At 37.6% G+C, this 14,636-nt stretch overlaps 1 protein-coding gene across 1 annotated transcript in view; it reads left to right on the forward strand.

Annotated features, from left to right (window-relative positions):
• yy1a (YY1 transcription factor a) overlaps positions 1-14,062 on the forward strand; it is a 31,172-nt gene extending 17,110 nt beyond the window's left edge. Inside the window, exons 2-5 of the mRNA XM_067991793.1 lie at positions 219-384; positions 2,510-2,570; positions 11,856-12,014; positions 12,954-14,062. Coding sequence (XP_067847894.1) covers positions 219-384; positions 2,510-2,570; positions 11,856-12,014; positions 12,954-13,136 — 569 coding nt within the window. The 3' untranslated portion in view covers positions 13,137-14,062. The remainder of the gene's footprint in view (positions 1-218; positions 385-2,509; positions 2,571-11,855; positions 12,015-12,953) is intronic.
• The last annotated feature ends 574 nt before the right edge of the window (positions 14,063-14,636 follow it).

Below are 14,636 nucleotides of genomic sequence, written 5' to 3' on the forward strand. Positions count from 1 at the left end.
CACATGAAGAACTTTGTCAAGACAGCCTTTTTTAATCCCGATAAATGCATAACTATTCAAAGTCTCCAAACTAGTTAATTGAGCTAAGCAGCTTGTTAGGAAATGGGAATTCAATCTTGGGCAATAAAACAACTCTTGCTCTGACCTCTCATGCCCAGTTAGAATGTGAAAAGATTTTGAAATCTTTGGTTACCATATATTATTTTTCTGTCTTTCAGATGATAAAAAGACTGACATTGACCATGAAACAGTGGTGGAGGAACAGATCATTGGAGAAAACTCTCCACCCGACTACTCTGAATACATGACTGGGAAGAAACTTCCCCCTGGTGGAATACCTGGCATTGATCTCTCTGACCCAAAACAACTGGCAGAGTTTGCAAGGTGAGCAGTGAATTAGAATGTCCAGTCCTTCAAATTGATCTGGAGCACCATTACCATATGGACTGCTGTGATTCAAAAAGGCCCACCGCCATCATCATCTCAGAGCAACTGGGAATGGAAAATAAATGTGTCTTTGCCAGTGTCGTCCACATCCCGGGAACAGATGTTTTTTAAAGTTACTGTTTGTGCATTTGTATTTCTATATGAATTTACTTATCAAGAAGAGCAAAGTACTAAATATTGAAAACTATTTGAATAACAGTTTAAGTTAGTGAGCTCAGCAACCCCAACTTTGGGGTATTGTATTAATGGGGAATTTAAGAACCTTTTTTAAGTGAATCAGGTGTTTGACGTGTGGAAATGCATCACCATGTTTAAGTATCTAAATCAAGCTACTGAGAAATCCACACAAGTAGAGATTATTTTTGTCCGATCTGAATTGCACATTCTATTTCCCAGAGGGATACACCCAACTTATTGAAGTCCAGTGAGCTTAGGAACAGCCTAGCAAAGTCGAGGTTTATGGACTCCCAAATGTGGGCAGAGATACTGTGGGTGTTTAACCAGCTAAAACCGTGCAGTTTACTGTTGCGTTTCATTAAGCTTCCCATTTTTGTCTAGCCAGAATTTCTCTACTTGGTAGGAAATTAGCTTAACTGGTTATCTGAAGCCAGATAGAAAGAACCTCAGCCCCTGGTGATCAGCCTATCATTCCAGGTTCCATTGATGAGCCAGACTGAGCAAAATCATAGTTAAATAGCCTGGCTCAGGTATCAGATTACTGGGCTTGTCTTGGAGGGTTGATTTGGTTCTGAAAGCCCATTGCCAGCTATGTCGTCTTGGAGCCATTTTCACTCCAGAGACACCATCGACCTCTCTTCTGCTTTCCCTTCCTTTACCACACCCTATTCTCCAAGGTAGGATAATCTCTTTTTCATAGAATGTTCCCACACATGGCATTTGGCCCTTGAAGTCTTGAGTGGTGTTTTTCTTCACATGAGCCAATAGCCAAGTCACACTCCTACTTACTCCCCCATGCCTTTTCATATTTTCATTTTCAAGCCGTTTAAATGTATTTATAGAATCTACTTCAATAACCATTAGTGGCAGAGAATTTCATATTCTAACCACTCTTTATAAAATATTTTTTCTAACCTCCCCATTAATTCTTGTGATTTAACTTAAATTTGTGCTGTCTTGTTACCATCTCTCCGATCAGTGGAAATAATCTATCACTATTTACCTTACTATAATCCTTCATAAACTTGAAGATCTCCATCAGATTACCCATTAATCTTTTCAACTGTAGCCATCTCAGTCCTAAATTCTCATGTCTTCATAAATGTAATCCCTCATCCTTGGTAACATTCTAGTGAATCTATGCTGTACCTTTTTCATTGCTTTTATATTCTTCCTAAAATGGGATCCCTAAAACTGTACATGATATTCTAACAGTGGCCTAAAGTCTTTTACAAATTCAATATTACCTCCTTGCTTTTGTATTCTATGCCTCTAGATACAAAACCAAGGATTTAATTTGACTTTTTCTGGCTTTGGTTTACTTTCACTGCCACTTTTTAATGACTTTTATATCTGCACAACAATGGTCCCTCTGCTCTGCTCCATTTAAAAGGTGTGTTTTCTTTCCCCATTACTTTCTTGATCATTTGCCACTAACAAGCTTGGGTTTGAGCTCTCACAAGCAGCATGATGAGTAGCACAACTCACCATAAAATGAATGAATGATTACAGCATGGACACGCACAATACCCCCATAGAAAGGTAATTTCATCAGTTGGAGATGCAACGCTTTGATTATTTAATTGAGGTTCTCGTGGCAGGGGCTTTGGCACAGAGACGTGTTCTTCGTGAGGCAGACACCCCCTACAGGGTAATCAGTGACTGGTTGTTTAGCGCAGATCCTTCCCTCCGGTAACCTTTAATTTAGGACATTGGTTTTTAAACAAGTTTTGGTGTGCAATTTACAAAACAAGGTGAATTGTAGTTGCTGTGTTTATAAAACCTTCAATATTTGAGTGCACAAGTGTAAAATGGGTTTTATGAATCATTGTGATAAATGCTAATATACTATGTTTCTTGATACTTTTTGCCATTTTCTGTATAGGATGAAGCCAAGGAAGCAGAAAGAAGATGATGCCCCTAGAACCATAGCATGTCCTCACAAAGTGAGTATATCGGTCAGGTACTGACACCATAAATTTATTATATAGCAACAAAACCTTATTTAGGTTCTTTACTTAATTAAATCGAGGATGATTTAGGCATAAAGATGCAGTTGATGGGTTACAAAAGTTTTTTTTTACATTAGTGATTTATCTCCGTTGCAGCCAACGGTGATCTTTTTATTGGTAGAGTTCTCGCAAAGAAGTACAGTTGAAGGGGCAGGCCGTAGTGTGTGGCATCTGAGTAGCGGAGTGTAGTTTTATTTGAATGGCATGTACTTGTAATGTTGTTAGACTTCACCCATCTTTAAGGTTCTATTGTGCTTCATTACTGGCCACACTTTATGTCTGATTTCTGATTGGGAAAACCCTAAATTATAGCAAGACTGCAACTAAATAGAATCTTCAATTTATTACAAATGACTGAAAGTTGATCCATGTACCAAATTTAATAATATTGCATCAGGGGACATTACAATACAGTTATAGGTTGTTTGGCCTATTAAATCTGCACTGGTGTTTTTCTCAACAAGGCATCTATTGGAAGGAATACCCGACGATACGAAATTTTGGGTTTTTAAACAGGTTCAGCTATTTTTTATCTTAGCAAGCTTTGGTTGGATGCATTATTTTAAGAGGCATCTTGTGCCTTTCTGATCTGGTACTCAAAGTTGTTATGGCATTTGATTACAGAATCTAGAGCATCAGCCAGTTTAGGCCAGGACTTTACTGACTTCATTTGTTTAAATTATGTTCAACAGTACATTTCTCATGGCCAATCATTCTACTTTGTAGAAAATAAAAAATTGTGTGTGGAACTCGCCAAATAGCTCTGGGTAAGTTGCTGTTGTAGTATATGGTACTAAGATGTACAGACCCAAAGGTCCCAAATTCAATCCGTGGCCTGTGCTGAGTTAGTTCATCTCTGCTGGGGTAACTGTAGGGCTTCAGCAATTGGCCGCGGTTGTTCCATTGGTTGGAGTGTGGAAGGAAAAATGAGCAACAGTCCTGCTTCTGATCATCGTATGTAGAGATTGTTTACAGACAAGATTGAGCTTGGCTGTGGTGCCGCACACAGTCAAATGATCTACCAGAGCTCACTGTGTAGATTTGTAGGTGAATGATTATTTGGATGAGATAGTAGGAGCTATTAGTGTCATGATGCCATACCTCTGGATAGGTAGCACTTTCACAGATGACCTGTATTTTTTTAAAAATGTAGGCTTTCATGCAGAATTATTACCGTACTTTATAAGTATCTCAATATATATTTGGGACGCTTGAAAGGGAACTAAAAGGCTTTTTAATTAAAGTGCTCCAGGAGTGTCGTCATGCAAATCACAAGTTATGGAACATTAAAACCTCGTGTTACATCGGAAAGTACTGGAATCGAAGGTGAAAGCAATTTGAACAGTTAAAGCAGCAGACAATAGTTTATTTAAATAAATGCAATAGCAAATACTGTGATTAATTTGGAAAATGTATAATAAAGAAAAGAAAGACTTTCACTTATATAATGCCTCTCATGACCTCAGGACATTCCAAAGCACTTTCAACCAATTAAATACTTTTGAAGTGTAGTAATATAGGAAAAGCAGCATCAAATTTGCACACAGCAAGGTCCCAAAAACAGCACTGTGATAATCAGAATGTATTGTACTAGTGACGTTATAGAAGATTTATATAATCACACTACTTGAATTAAATAAGCTGTTGTCTGCTGCTTTAAATGTCCAAATTGCATTCACCTTTGATTTCAATACTTTCCAACGTTTTAAAGTTGCATGCCTTGTGGTATATGATGTTCCTGGAACTCATTTTAATTAACAACCTTGTAGCTCCCTTTCAAGCATTCCAGATAACGTATTCTGTGATATTTATAAAGCATGGTAATGATCCTGCATGAAAATTCTTTTTGAATATCTTTAAACATGCAGAGAATTCTCTGCTGGTAGAGGAAAAAGAGTTTATTTCATTGATGCATAATGTGAAACTGGAGTTACGAATAGGCTAACCCCATCAACCTTGCACCTGTTGTTTCTCAAAACAGGTGGAAGTCTCTTCCAATTTGTGTGCTGAATTCTAAAAGAACTCATTCTGCATTAGCTGCAGGACAATTTGCTCAGACAATTCTAGCAAGAAACATTTTGCCCCTACCAAACCATAGACATCCTCAGTTGCTGTTTGAGACTAAACTTAAACTGTACGGCAAATTTGAACAGGGGTGGAATAGTTATGACCCATGAAGCACTAGTCAGTTGACAGCCCCCAATTGAGTTTGGTACACTATCTGACGCATAGCTCGTATCTGTGCTTCGATACTAGCAATTGCTCTGAGTAATCCACACATCTCATCTCAGCACAGTTGTCTAGATTGATAAACAGCATCTCCTGGCACTTGAGTTGTGCTGAACCTAATTTGGGTTCTGGGTAGATGGATTTTTTTTCTTCTGCCCTTGATAAAACTGTGGGTTGGTCCTGAAAGCTATGTTACTAAACTAGCTGCAGTATTTTATTTTTGTCAACAAATTTGATATTTTAAGAACTGCATTTTTCTAATCTGCTGCGGATTTAATTGAACTGTAGCAGGAAAACTATTCTTCAGTTTTAGTGGAAAATAATCACTAAATCGTGTGCTAAGATGCTTCAGGTGAAGTTTAGGCTGAGGTATGTTATTTTCCTTCACCCAGTCATTTATTTGTAAAGAGTCTTGGAAATATAGGAATTATATGGTCTTTTAAATGATTCCTGATGATGAAATATCCCACTGATTTTCCAGTATTTCTTTTGATCCCTGGGCTACTCTAGCTGTACTGGAAATGGTTTCTAGTAGACTTGTTTTCTTGGAGGGGCTCTCATACATTGACTGTTCTAAAAATGTTAGTATAGGAAAAAATGGAACATGATATTTTCTGCTTCTTTTACGTATAAAGGATACCTGCCAGGAAGTACGAGTTTATAGAAGATAATACATTAGGCCTCACACCTTGAATTACATTGGCCTCAGCACTGATGGATTATTTTACATAATTCACTGCTTGTTGGTGTGTATTCTCTTATGGTACATAGTTAATTGTTTTAAACATATTTGCTTGATTTTCATTAACCACTCCAAGGTTTCATGAAAGTGGAATGATTAGTGATTAAATACAATTGTATTGAGTCTGTTGGATGTTGTGGAAATTGTGATTTCAGTGATGGCAGAGAAATAAAGGGCATGTGAAAGTTGGAGGGTGAGAGACTGAGATGAAAGGAAAGACAATTACATAAGAGGAGAACTAGTTCAGTGGTAGGGGTAAAATAAGTTTCTTGGACTGGAAAGATGTGGTGATTGCTGATCCACGGGGTTTTGTGTTGGGTCTTATTTATTATATATGTAAGTGATCTGGAGTTAGGAATTCAGGGAGTAATACTGATAACACCAAATTGGTGGGTATGACAATTGTGACAGATTGCAAAAGACTACAGGAGGACATAAATAGGCCAGTGGGGTGGGCAGATGATTGCAGGTGCAGTTCATTGTAAAAAAAAAGTGAAGTAATACATCTTGGAAGTAAGAATAGAGAAAGAAAATGCACATTAAATGAGTACATTTTAAATGGAGCCGTGGGCCTTGGTGTGCCGATGCACAGCCATCAAAGGTAGGTAAGGCCATAAAAAAAAAAGGCAAACTGACCTTGATTTTGTATCTAGAGGCATAAAATACAAAAACAAGGTGGTAATGTTGAATTTGTACAAGACCAAGGACTACAGTTACAATATTTATAGCTTGGGTACCCCATTTATAGAAAAGATATAGAAGCAATGGAAAAGGCACAGTGTATTTCACTAGGGTGTAACCAGGGATGAAAGATTAGTTATGAAGAGAGACTTGAGAAGCTGGGGCTTTTTTCACCAGAGGTGAGAAGATTAGGGGGTGACTTGATAGAGGCCTTCAAGATTATGAAGGGTTATAATCAGATCAATAGTGATTCGATTGTTCCAGCTGGTTGGTGATACGGTAACGAGGGAGCACAAATTTAAGATAAGAATTAAAGGGGAGGTTAGAAAAATTTCTCTTTACACTGATCAAAATATGAAATACTGCCACAAACAGGAGAGGATGCGATTAGAAGATGTGTCTCATGAAGAAAAACTCCAACCCAGAGTTGATGGGTCAATGGCCTATTTCTGTGGTGTAACATTCTATGATTCTATGAAAATCAACAATGTGGGTAAAGTGGGCAGCTGATTGGCTTAACAGAATAAAGCTGTGTGTGTGTCTGCTCAATAAGTATCATTGCAGCAGTGGCAAGCAAGACCCATAAACCATTGATATATTCACCACAAGTGATATAAGTAGACACTACATAATAAGACTTAGTTGACTGGATTAGTATGGATCCTCCTAATTAAACACTTGAGTACATCTGAATTTTCTGTGGTCTGATTCTTGAACCACAATACGTATCTGATTTTGGAGCATCAATATCACCCCACCACACATTTTATGTGTTTAGTTTTGACCACAAGCAGACCTCAGTGTCTGTGTTTCTCTGAAATATAGGTTAGTTGGGTTTTCCTGCCTGCATTCCAAGTAGTCTATTTGTTCATAGTCACAGTACCGTAATTTGGCTCCAACATTCTAATCTACACCTTGATTGAGCTGTCTGCTCCATTTACCAGTAGAACGCTACCAGAGATTATTTTTGTGTTTACTAGCAGACTTCCTGTGATGTTACTGATGGGTAATAGAGGTCTGGAGAACAGTTATGATGTTTAGATGCAAACTGACATGACCCTTTAAAACCACTTCGCTAAATAAGCAAATACGGGTAATTTAGTTGGTTGTGAATGTCAGCTCCAGGTTAATATCTAGCCTGTAAGTTTCTTGCTCCAGGTCAATGACAGGCATTCACTTTCTTTTGAAGATTTTGTTTTGCATCCGTAACAAAATGTGTCATCTGGTGTAATGGATATACTTAAGATACAAAGCTCTTTAAAATTGTTTATGTAATAGTGAATATTGTTGGTCAGAAGAAATGGTATGTCTTTAGTTGTGCTTATTGTAACTGGCCAAACTGGTGCCACCAATGATAGGAGGCATTATGGTATTGCCTATTAAAAGTAGTAGAAGCATGCGCTACCGTTAAGAACGAAAGAAAGAACTTGCATTTATATAGCGCCTTTCACGACTTCAGGACGTCCCAAAGTACTTTTTGAAGTGTAGTTACTGTGGTAATGTAGATAACACGGCAGCCAAATTGCATACAGTAAGGTTGCACAAACAACAATGGGTTTTTGGGTTCCGGGGGGAGTATGGTTGCAAAGCTGCAGCTTAAAGGACTAGATGATCTGTTTTAGTGATGTTAGTTGAGGGATAAATATCGGTCAGGACACCAGGGAGAATTCCCCCGCTCTTCCTCGTGTAGTGCCGTGGGATATTTTACGTCCACTCAAGGGGGCAGACGGGGCCTCGTTTTAACGACACCTCCGACACTGCAGCACTCCCTCAGTACTGCACAGAATTGTCAGCCTGGATTATGTGCTCAAGTCTCTGGAGTGGGACTTGAACCCGCAGCCTTTTGACTCTGAGGTGAGAGTGCTGCCACTGAGCCAAATCTGACCCACACTTTGTGTTACCTTATCAATACCACAAATTTAAATTGTGGCAATAGACGTGACAAACCGGTCTCAAGAATTTATATGTATTGTGTATAATGTTATAGATTGTATGTAACTTTTAGATGATTTTTTTTTTGTTTTTTGAGGAGTTTACTATATGCAGCAGAACAGGTTTGGTAGCCTTATAGTGTAGCAATTAGTCGTAACTTCAACTCTACCAGAGATGTTTTTTCATCTTGGGATCAGGTTCAGTAATCAAATCCAGTGAGTTTTGACTTGGAAATCATATTTATGATCTAATTTAACTCCAGTTGCTAATGTGACTGAACTATGTGACATATGTTGGAAACTAAATATTTGTCTGCAGAACCAATTTATAAAATAGTTGTGCTTGATTTTGAAAAAGAACTATGGTCACCAGTGAAGGAATCCTTTGTAATATGTCAGTAGCACACCTAATAAATTACAAATATATCCATTCACTTGGCCCATGTAATAAAGAAGAACTGTGAAAATCCTGTTGTGTCAAATACACTATTTCCTACTTTGTAACTTCTCTTCTTCCACTCGTACCTCTTATATTAGGATAGATGGTCGCTTCCAGGGACAACTGTGATGAGGACAGATGGCTCAAATTGTGCCCTGGTAGCTGCTGGAACACAGAAATACTTGAGAGAAGTTGTACTGGTGTACCAATAAGATTTCCCATAGCCTATTATAAGTTTCAGCAACCCAGCTTCAGCAAGAAATGATTGGATCTGCTGCCGGTACGGGGCAAGAGTTCGAAGTGACAACACTGTCTTGACATGTTCCAGAGGTAGAAGAGGTGATGTGTGAAGCTGCACTGGTATTTGTAAAAATAAAAATCAGGATTAATGCAGAAAGTTGAAGTGTGGCTGCAGCAGCTCTTGTATTCTGCATTAAGCATGTAGATGGACCTAAGTTGCTACCAGTTAGTGCCTTTCCTGTTGTCTGCCAACTAGGACCACTGTATTCCATCGCTGGGTAGATAGATTGAGGCTTTTTAGAACACTGGAATTGCCAACAGTGACAAGTAGTGCTGATTTTCATTTTTACAGGCTTTACCAGCCATTAATGCCACTTGTCTACCCAAGTATAGGTCAAATGTAACCGGAGAAGCTGATCAGAGCTGTATTCTTGTAGAGGAGGCATCAGTGGGCAAATTCATGCTCACTCTTGCTTATTAGAGATATTGACTTAGTCTTTTTGATACTGAAGATAACAACATAACTTTGTCTTCTGTCAAATTTAGTCTGTCTGGAGGGTGGTGTAATTTGTGAAGAGAACAGAATCAGACATCCATCAATCTAAATCCAAATGAAACAAGCATATTTCATTAAGCAATCTTTGCCTAGTTGTGCCAGAAAGAAGACAAATGTCCATTTATTAGAGCTTTGTATCTTTGGAGAAAGTAAAGTATTTAGTTTAACAGTCCACTAGATGTTCCACAAGAGGTCAGCATCAGGGAGACTGTATCTTGTTTTAAAGGCTACCTCTCTATCTTCATGATGAGCATCAAGAAAATCAGTCAGTCTGAATTATGTAACTGAGAATGTCACAAGTCAACCAATGAGCCCTGAAACCAAATTTGCAACCAGTTAGGAAATTGAGATTCTGTGACTATATGTATGCTTTCCGTATGCTTTGATACAATCAACAGTGGAAATGCTGGCTTGTAATTATCATCTCAGACTTTGATTCTTTCTTGTGGATAGGTGTATTGTTTGCCGTTTCCACTCGAATGGAACGACACTAGTGAGCAGACATTTGAAATAGATGAACCATTAAATGAAATAGAGCATTAATTCCTCAGCTAGGGATCAGAGCTGTTGGGGCCAGTAGCTTTTCAGAGAGCAAATTTTTGCAGGAAATGTTATAACTTTCTTTTCCCTGATCTTTATTTGGCTTATTGGGCTGTTGCACTTGATAGACTATTTGGTTTCATCTTTGAAAATTCATATGATTTTTCAGCAAACAATGTTCAAAATAACTTCAAATTATCCATAGAGGTTGGCACTTCATCCTGTCCTTGGGCAGTGGGATCAATGGAGCACTACTGCAGGCGACTGGGTGGGGGACTACCATTACGCAGCACTTGTAGACATGGAAAATATAATAATGGATATTTTAAGCAAGAACGTCATCCTACCTGACTAGAGCATGTCACCTTTCTCCTTTCCCTCTCTAATTTCTTCAGGAAATAGGGTCACACTGGTGTATCTGTTTTATTTAGGTAGGAATGCACAGCTAATCCTGCCCTTCATCAGGACTTGAGTGTATAGGCCTGTAACACTCGACTGGCTCTCCAATTCCACTGATTTCCCAGTTGTTAGTTAAGATTAAAAAGAAAATGCCAGGTAGATTAGTGGTCATGCTGTTTGGACACAGTTTACAATAAATTAAGAATGGTTTTGATCAGCATTCGATTCATAGTTTATGGTACAAATCTACGATGACTTGTTGTTTACACTGCTGTTGTAAAGCTAATGTATTTTCAATATGCTGCCTTGGACACTGACCTGGCCTGTTCTTCTCCACAGCAACATGGCTCACTTTAGAAACTTCAGGGGTGTGATGAATTGATGCCATAAATTTGTGCGTGGTACCTGTACTTTATATGGCAACTGGATGTTACACAACAATTTACACTTCTATAATGCTTCTCGGGTGCAGAAAGACTTTGGAAATTCTAAAGAAAACTGACTACTAATTAACATGATCTACCTGAGTTTGGAAAGCTGATGTGTTGAGAATTTTTTTTTAGACATTTAGACCGTTGACACTTTCCATTTCAAGATTAGTTTGTGAAATTTGTTATTTAGGGATGTGGAATGAATAAGTCGCTCAGCCCATCTAGCTTGCCTTGGATCAGAATGGGTGAAATGTCTTAAGATATGATTGGAGTTGTTCTTCATGTTTATCTGCTTATTTAAACCAATGTGCCTCTACCTGTGGCTAAATCAGGGATTGATGAAATTCCCTTTAGAATTTTGAACTAAATTAATACTAACTATTCTATATAAGGTTGTTTTCATAAACTAACACAAGTGTGAACAAATTATTCTTGGCTTGTGATTTCAGTGAAAAATTATATCCTTTGATTTTCCTATCTTTGTTTTGCACAACATAACCTGCTGCGTGCACCATATCCATTTCCTTTTATTTGATGAACATGCATCATATTGTAATTTGCTCCCTTTGTTCAACTCATTAATTGAATGTAGTATTGTAAGCTTTATCCTGACTGCACTGCATCTTGAGTGTACCCATCTAGGCATAGTCGAGTTCTGTTGGTGGCCAATGAGGTTACTTGCCACTCAACAACCCTTCTTATTTTGCTGTGTTTTTATGCATCAGAGGTTGACCAGTTTTTTTAAATTTGTCAAATGCTTTCACCTCTACCACATACATTCAAATTCTGCCCAGATAAATGGAATAAAATGAGTTTGGGTAGTCGCAACCCAGTTCTTAAGACTTGTATGCAAAATTGGGGGAAAGCCAGAAGAAGGAGAACATTCATTTAAAAATGAGGAGGAATAAACAGTTGAAAATAATCAGCTTGTTGGAAAATCAATCTCCATAGTCTTAGTGCATTGGTATCTGGTTTAGTTTGTTGTAGGTTATTACAAACATAATTTCTTACCAAAGATGTTTATTTTTCAGGGTTGCACTAAAATGTTTAGAGATAACTCTGCCATGAGAAAGCACTTGCATACCCACGGCCCACGAGTGCATGTCTGTGCTGAGTGTGGAAAAGCTTTTGTGGAGAGCTCAAAACTGAAGCGACATCAGCTTGTTCATACTGGTGAAAAACCCTTCCAGGTAAAGGCTGTTGAGTATTGCCTGCTCCCTTCTATTGTTAGTTTAATCGTCAACATTGAATTTATGTGCAGATGGACATGGTGCTTAGAAATTCGATGATTTTGCAGAAATGTTATTCTGGGATAATTGTAAAAATAAACTGTTCAACATTGCTTTTGTGTATTTAAACAAAAAATGAAGAGTTCTACCATTTATATTCTGTGTGAATTTGTTCAATTATAGTCAGAAATTGGGAAAGCTCCTGGAACTTTTACTGATGTAACAAAATGCTTTCTTAATCCACTTTAATTCCAGTGACTTAATTGATGATCTTGGTAAACAAGTTCCACTATGTAGCTGCTGCTGGTTAGGTGGACTTTCCACGAAGTGAATTTCTCTTCTAACAATGGCAGCTTTCTGCTTTAAGATCTTGTTTTCCTGCATCGCTTCATTACTGTATTGATGACATAAAGTCACTCCGTAATAAATTTAGTGGAATGGCTGCTGGATAATGCAGTGTGTTAGAAGACTGTCCTTTCACCTCAGAGACCTGGGCTTGGACCTGTCAAAGATTGATGAGTTAAAAGTCTCAGCTCTCCAAAGGTCCTAAATTAAATTGGTTTGGGCACTTTCAATTTACCTGTAAGTAAATGTGAATGCACAACATAAAACTGATTTTCACTTGTGCAGCACCCTTACAAAGTTAAGAGGATGGGCAGTGGTCACATTGATATGAGGTATTCTTCAGATGTTTGGGACAGAGTAGCAGAGCTTTCTCTGCATTCAGTCAATGATCCAAACCTGTCTTGTTTCTTCCCAGTCCCCTTTTTTTAAAATATAAAATCCAGAAGGGTAGAATTCATTTTAAATTTTTGCTGTATGTTTATTTTCTTTGTGTTTTAATGTGAACTATGGGGAGCTCTTTCTGCCAGTAAAATGTTTTGTTTTGTTTTGAACCAGTGTACATTTGAAGGATGTGGAAAACGCTTCTCACTGGACTTCAATTTGCGCACTCATGTGCGAATCCATACTGGAGACAGGCCCTATGTTTGTCCTTTCGATGGATGTAATAAGAAGTTTGCCCAATCAACTAATCTGAAGTCTCACATCTTAACACATGCCAAGGCCAAAAACAACCAGTAGATTTCTCCAGGAGGGAAGAACCTAGTCCTTAACAGGGCATTACATGACCACATTTGGGCAAAATGTTGACCTTCCCTTTGTATATTTCTAGAGAAGAATTTTAAATAACTCTTGCATAACAAAAAAAAGACTTGTTTTGATAAAGTAGTCAAAAAATTGGAGATGATGATGCTAGGATGCTCTTCCTGTTTTTGTCCTGTATTCCTGTTTCAATAACTCCTTGGTGTTTTCTAACCAACACTTACTCTGAAAAAAAGCCCTGATGAACTTGCATTTATCAAAGTCAGTTCTTTACCTGACAGTGCTAAAAATTGGACTTATTTCAGCATTCATAAAATATGACACTCTCCCAGTGCTTAGAGCAATTCACATTTTTAATTTTGTATTTTCCAGGTGTGCATATTGTACACTCATTTGGATATGCTAGTAATGCAGATGCTATGTGATTTTTTTTTTGAGTTTGAATTTTTTGCTTGTAATAGTTTCTTTAAAAATCATAGAATTGGCAGTAACTGTACTACATGCATATTTCAGAGTTATTTCCTGTATAAAGTTTTGAGATAGTTTTTTTTTGTTTGCTATCTTAATTTGGTTGTATTCTTTGATGTTAACACATTTTGTATAATTGTATCGTATAACTGTAATGAAATCATGTAGTATCAAAATTATAGTACCGTGATTCAATGGTGTTAATCAACTTAAACCCGTTTTAGTCACAATGTTTATTTTTTGAAATGTACTGCCGGATGCTAAAGTCTGATGTAATTTCTATTAGAGCCTGTTTCAGTTGTGTTATGCAAAAAAGCAATGCTCGGTTCCATTAGTAGAATGTATTGTGCAGGCACTGACCTTTTATTAACACCTGTTAATATGTACATCTTATGTACTAGATAAAGGCCAACAATAAAGTTGTGGTCCTGAAGCAAGCACTTGTTAGAAAGTGATTTGCAGAGCATTGTTACTCTCCTAGCTGCTTTAAATCTAGTCTGAGAAACTGTTATTTCTCACTATAAGCAATGAGTGGGAAAACATAAGCAGGATGAACCTACATTAAGATTTATACATAGAACACGAAATGAGATCGTGGTTTCCTGTACAACTCAATTTTGATCTCAGCTTTTTCATATTGCTGCAAATGATAAGTCAATGAAATCTTTTGGAATTCTCAAACACAGGTAACAATATTCAGGGTGGAAAAGGACACTTGGCCCCAGGTAAAATGGGTTATAACCTCTGTTCAGTTTAAATTGTAAGTACTGTAGGTTGACTTTGGAAATATTCTTTTTCTGTTTTTAACTGCTTGAAAGACTTTCGTGTTAGATATTGAATGCATTAACATCTTTTTGTTAGTCATGACAACTTCGTATTTTTTTTATTCTGCTCAATGTAAAACAAAATAACATGATTGTGTTATATGGCAGAATGTGATCAAGAGGAAGGGTAACTTTTAACCACATGTAAGTGTTTTTTAAACTTCCCAAGTTGTCCTGAGGTTGATTT

Source organism: Heptranchias perlo, chromosome 10, assembly GCF_035084215.1.
Source record: "Heptranchias perlo isolate sHepPer1 chromosome 10, sHepPer1.hap1, whole genome shotgun sequence".
In the NCBI taxonomy this organism is placed as follows: domain Eukaryota; kingdom Metazoa; phylum Chordata; class Chondrichthyes; order Hexanchiformes; family Hexanchidae; genus Heptranchias; species Heptranchias perlo.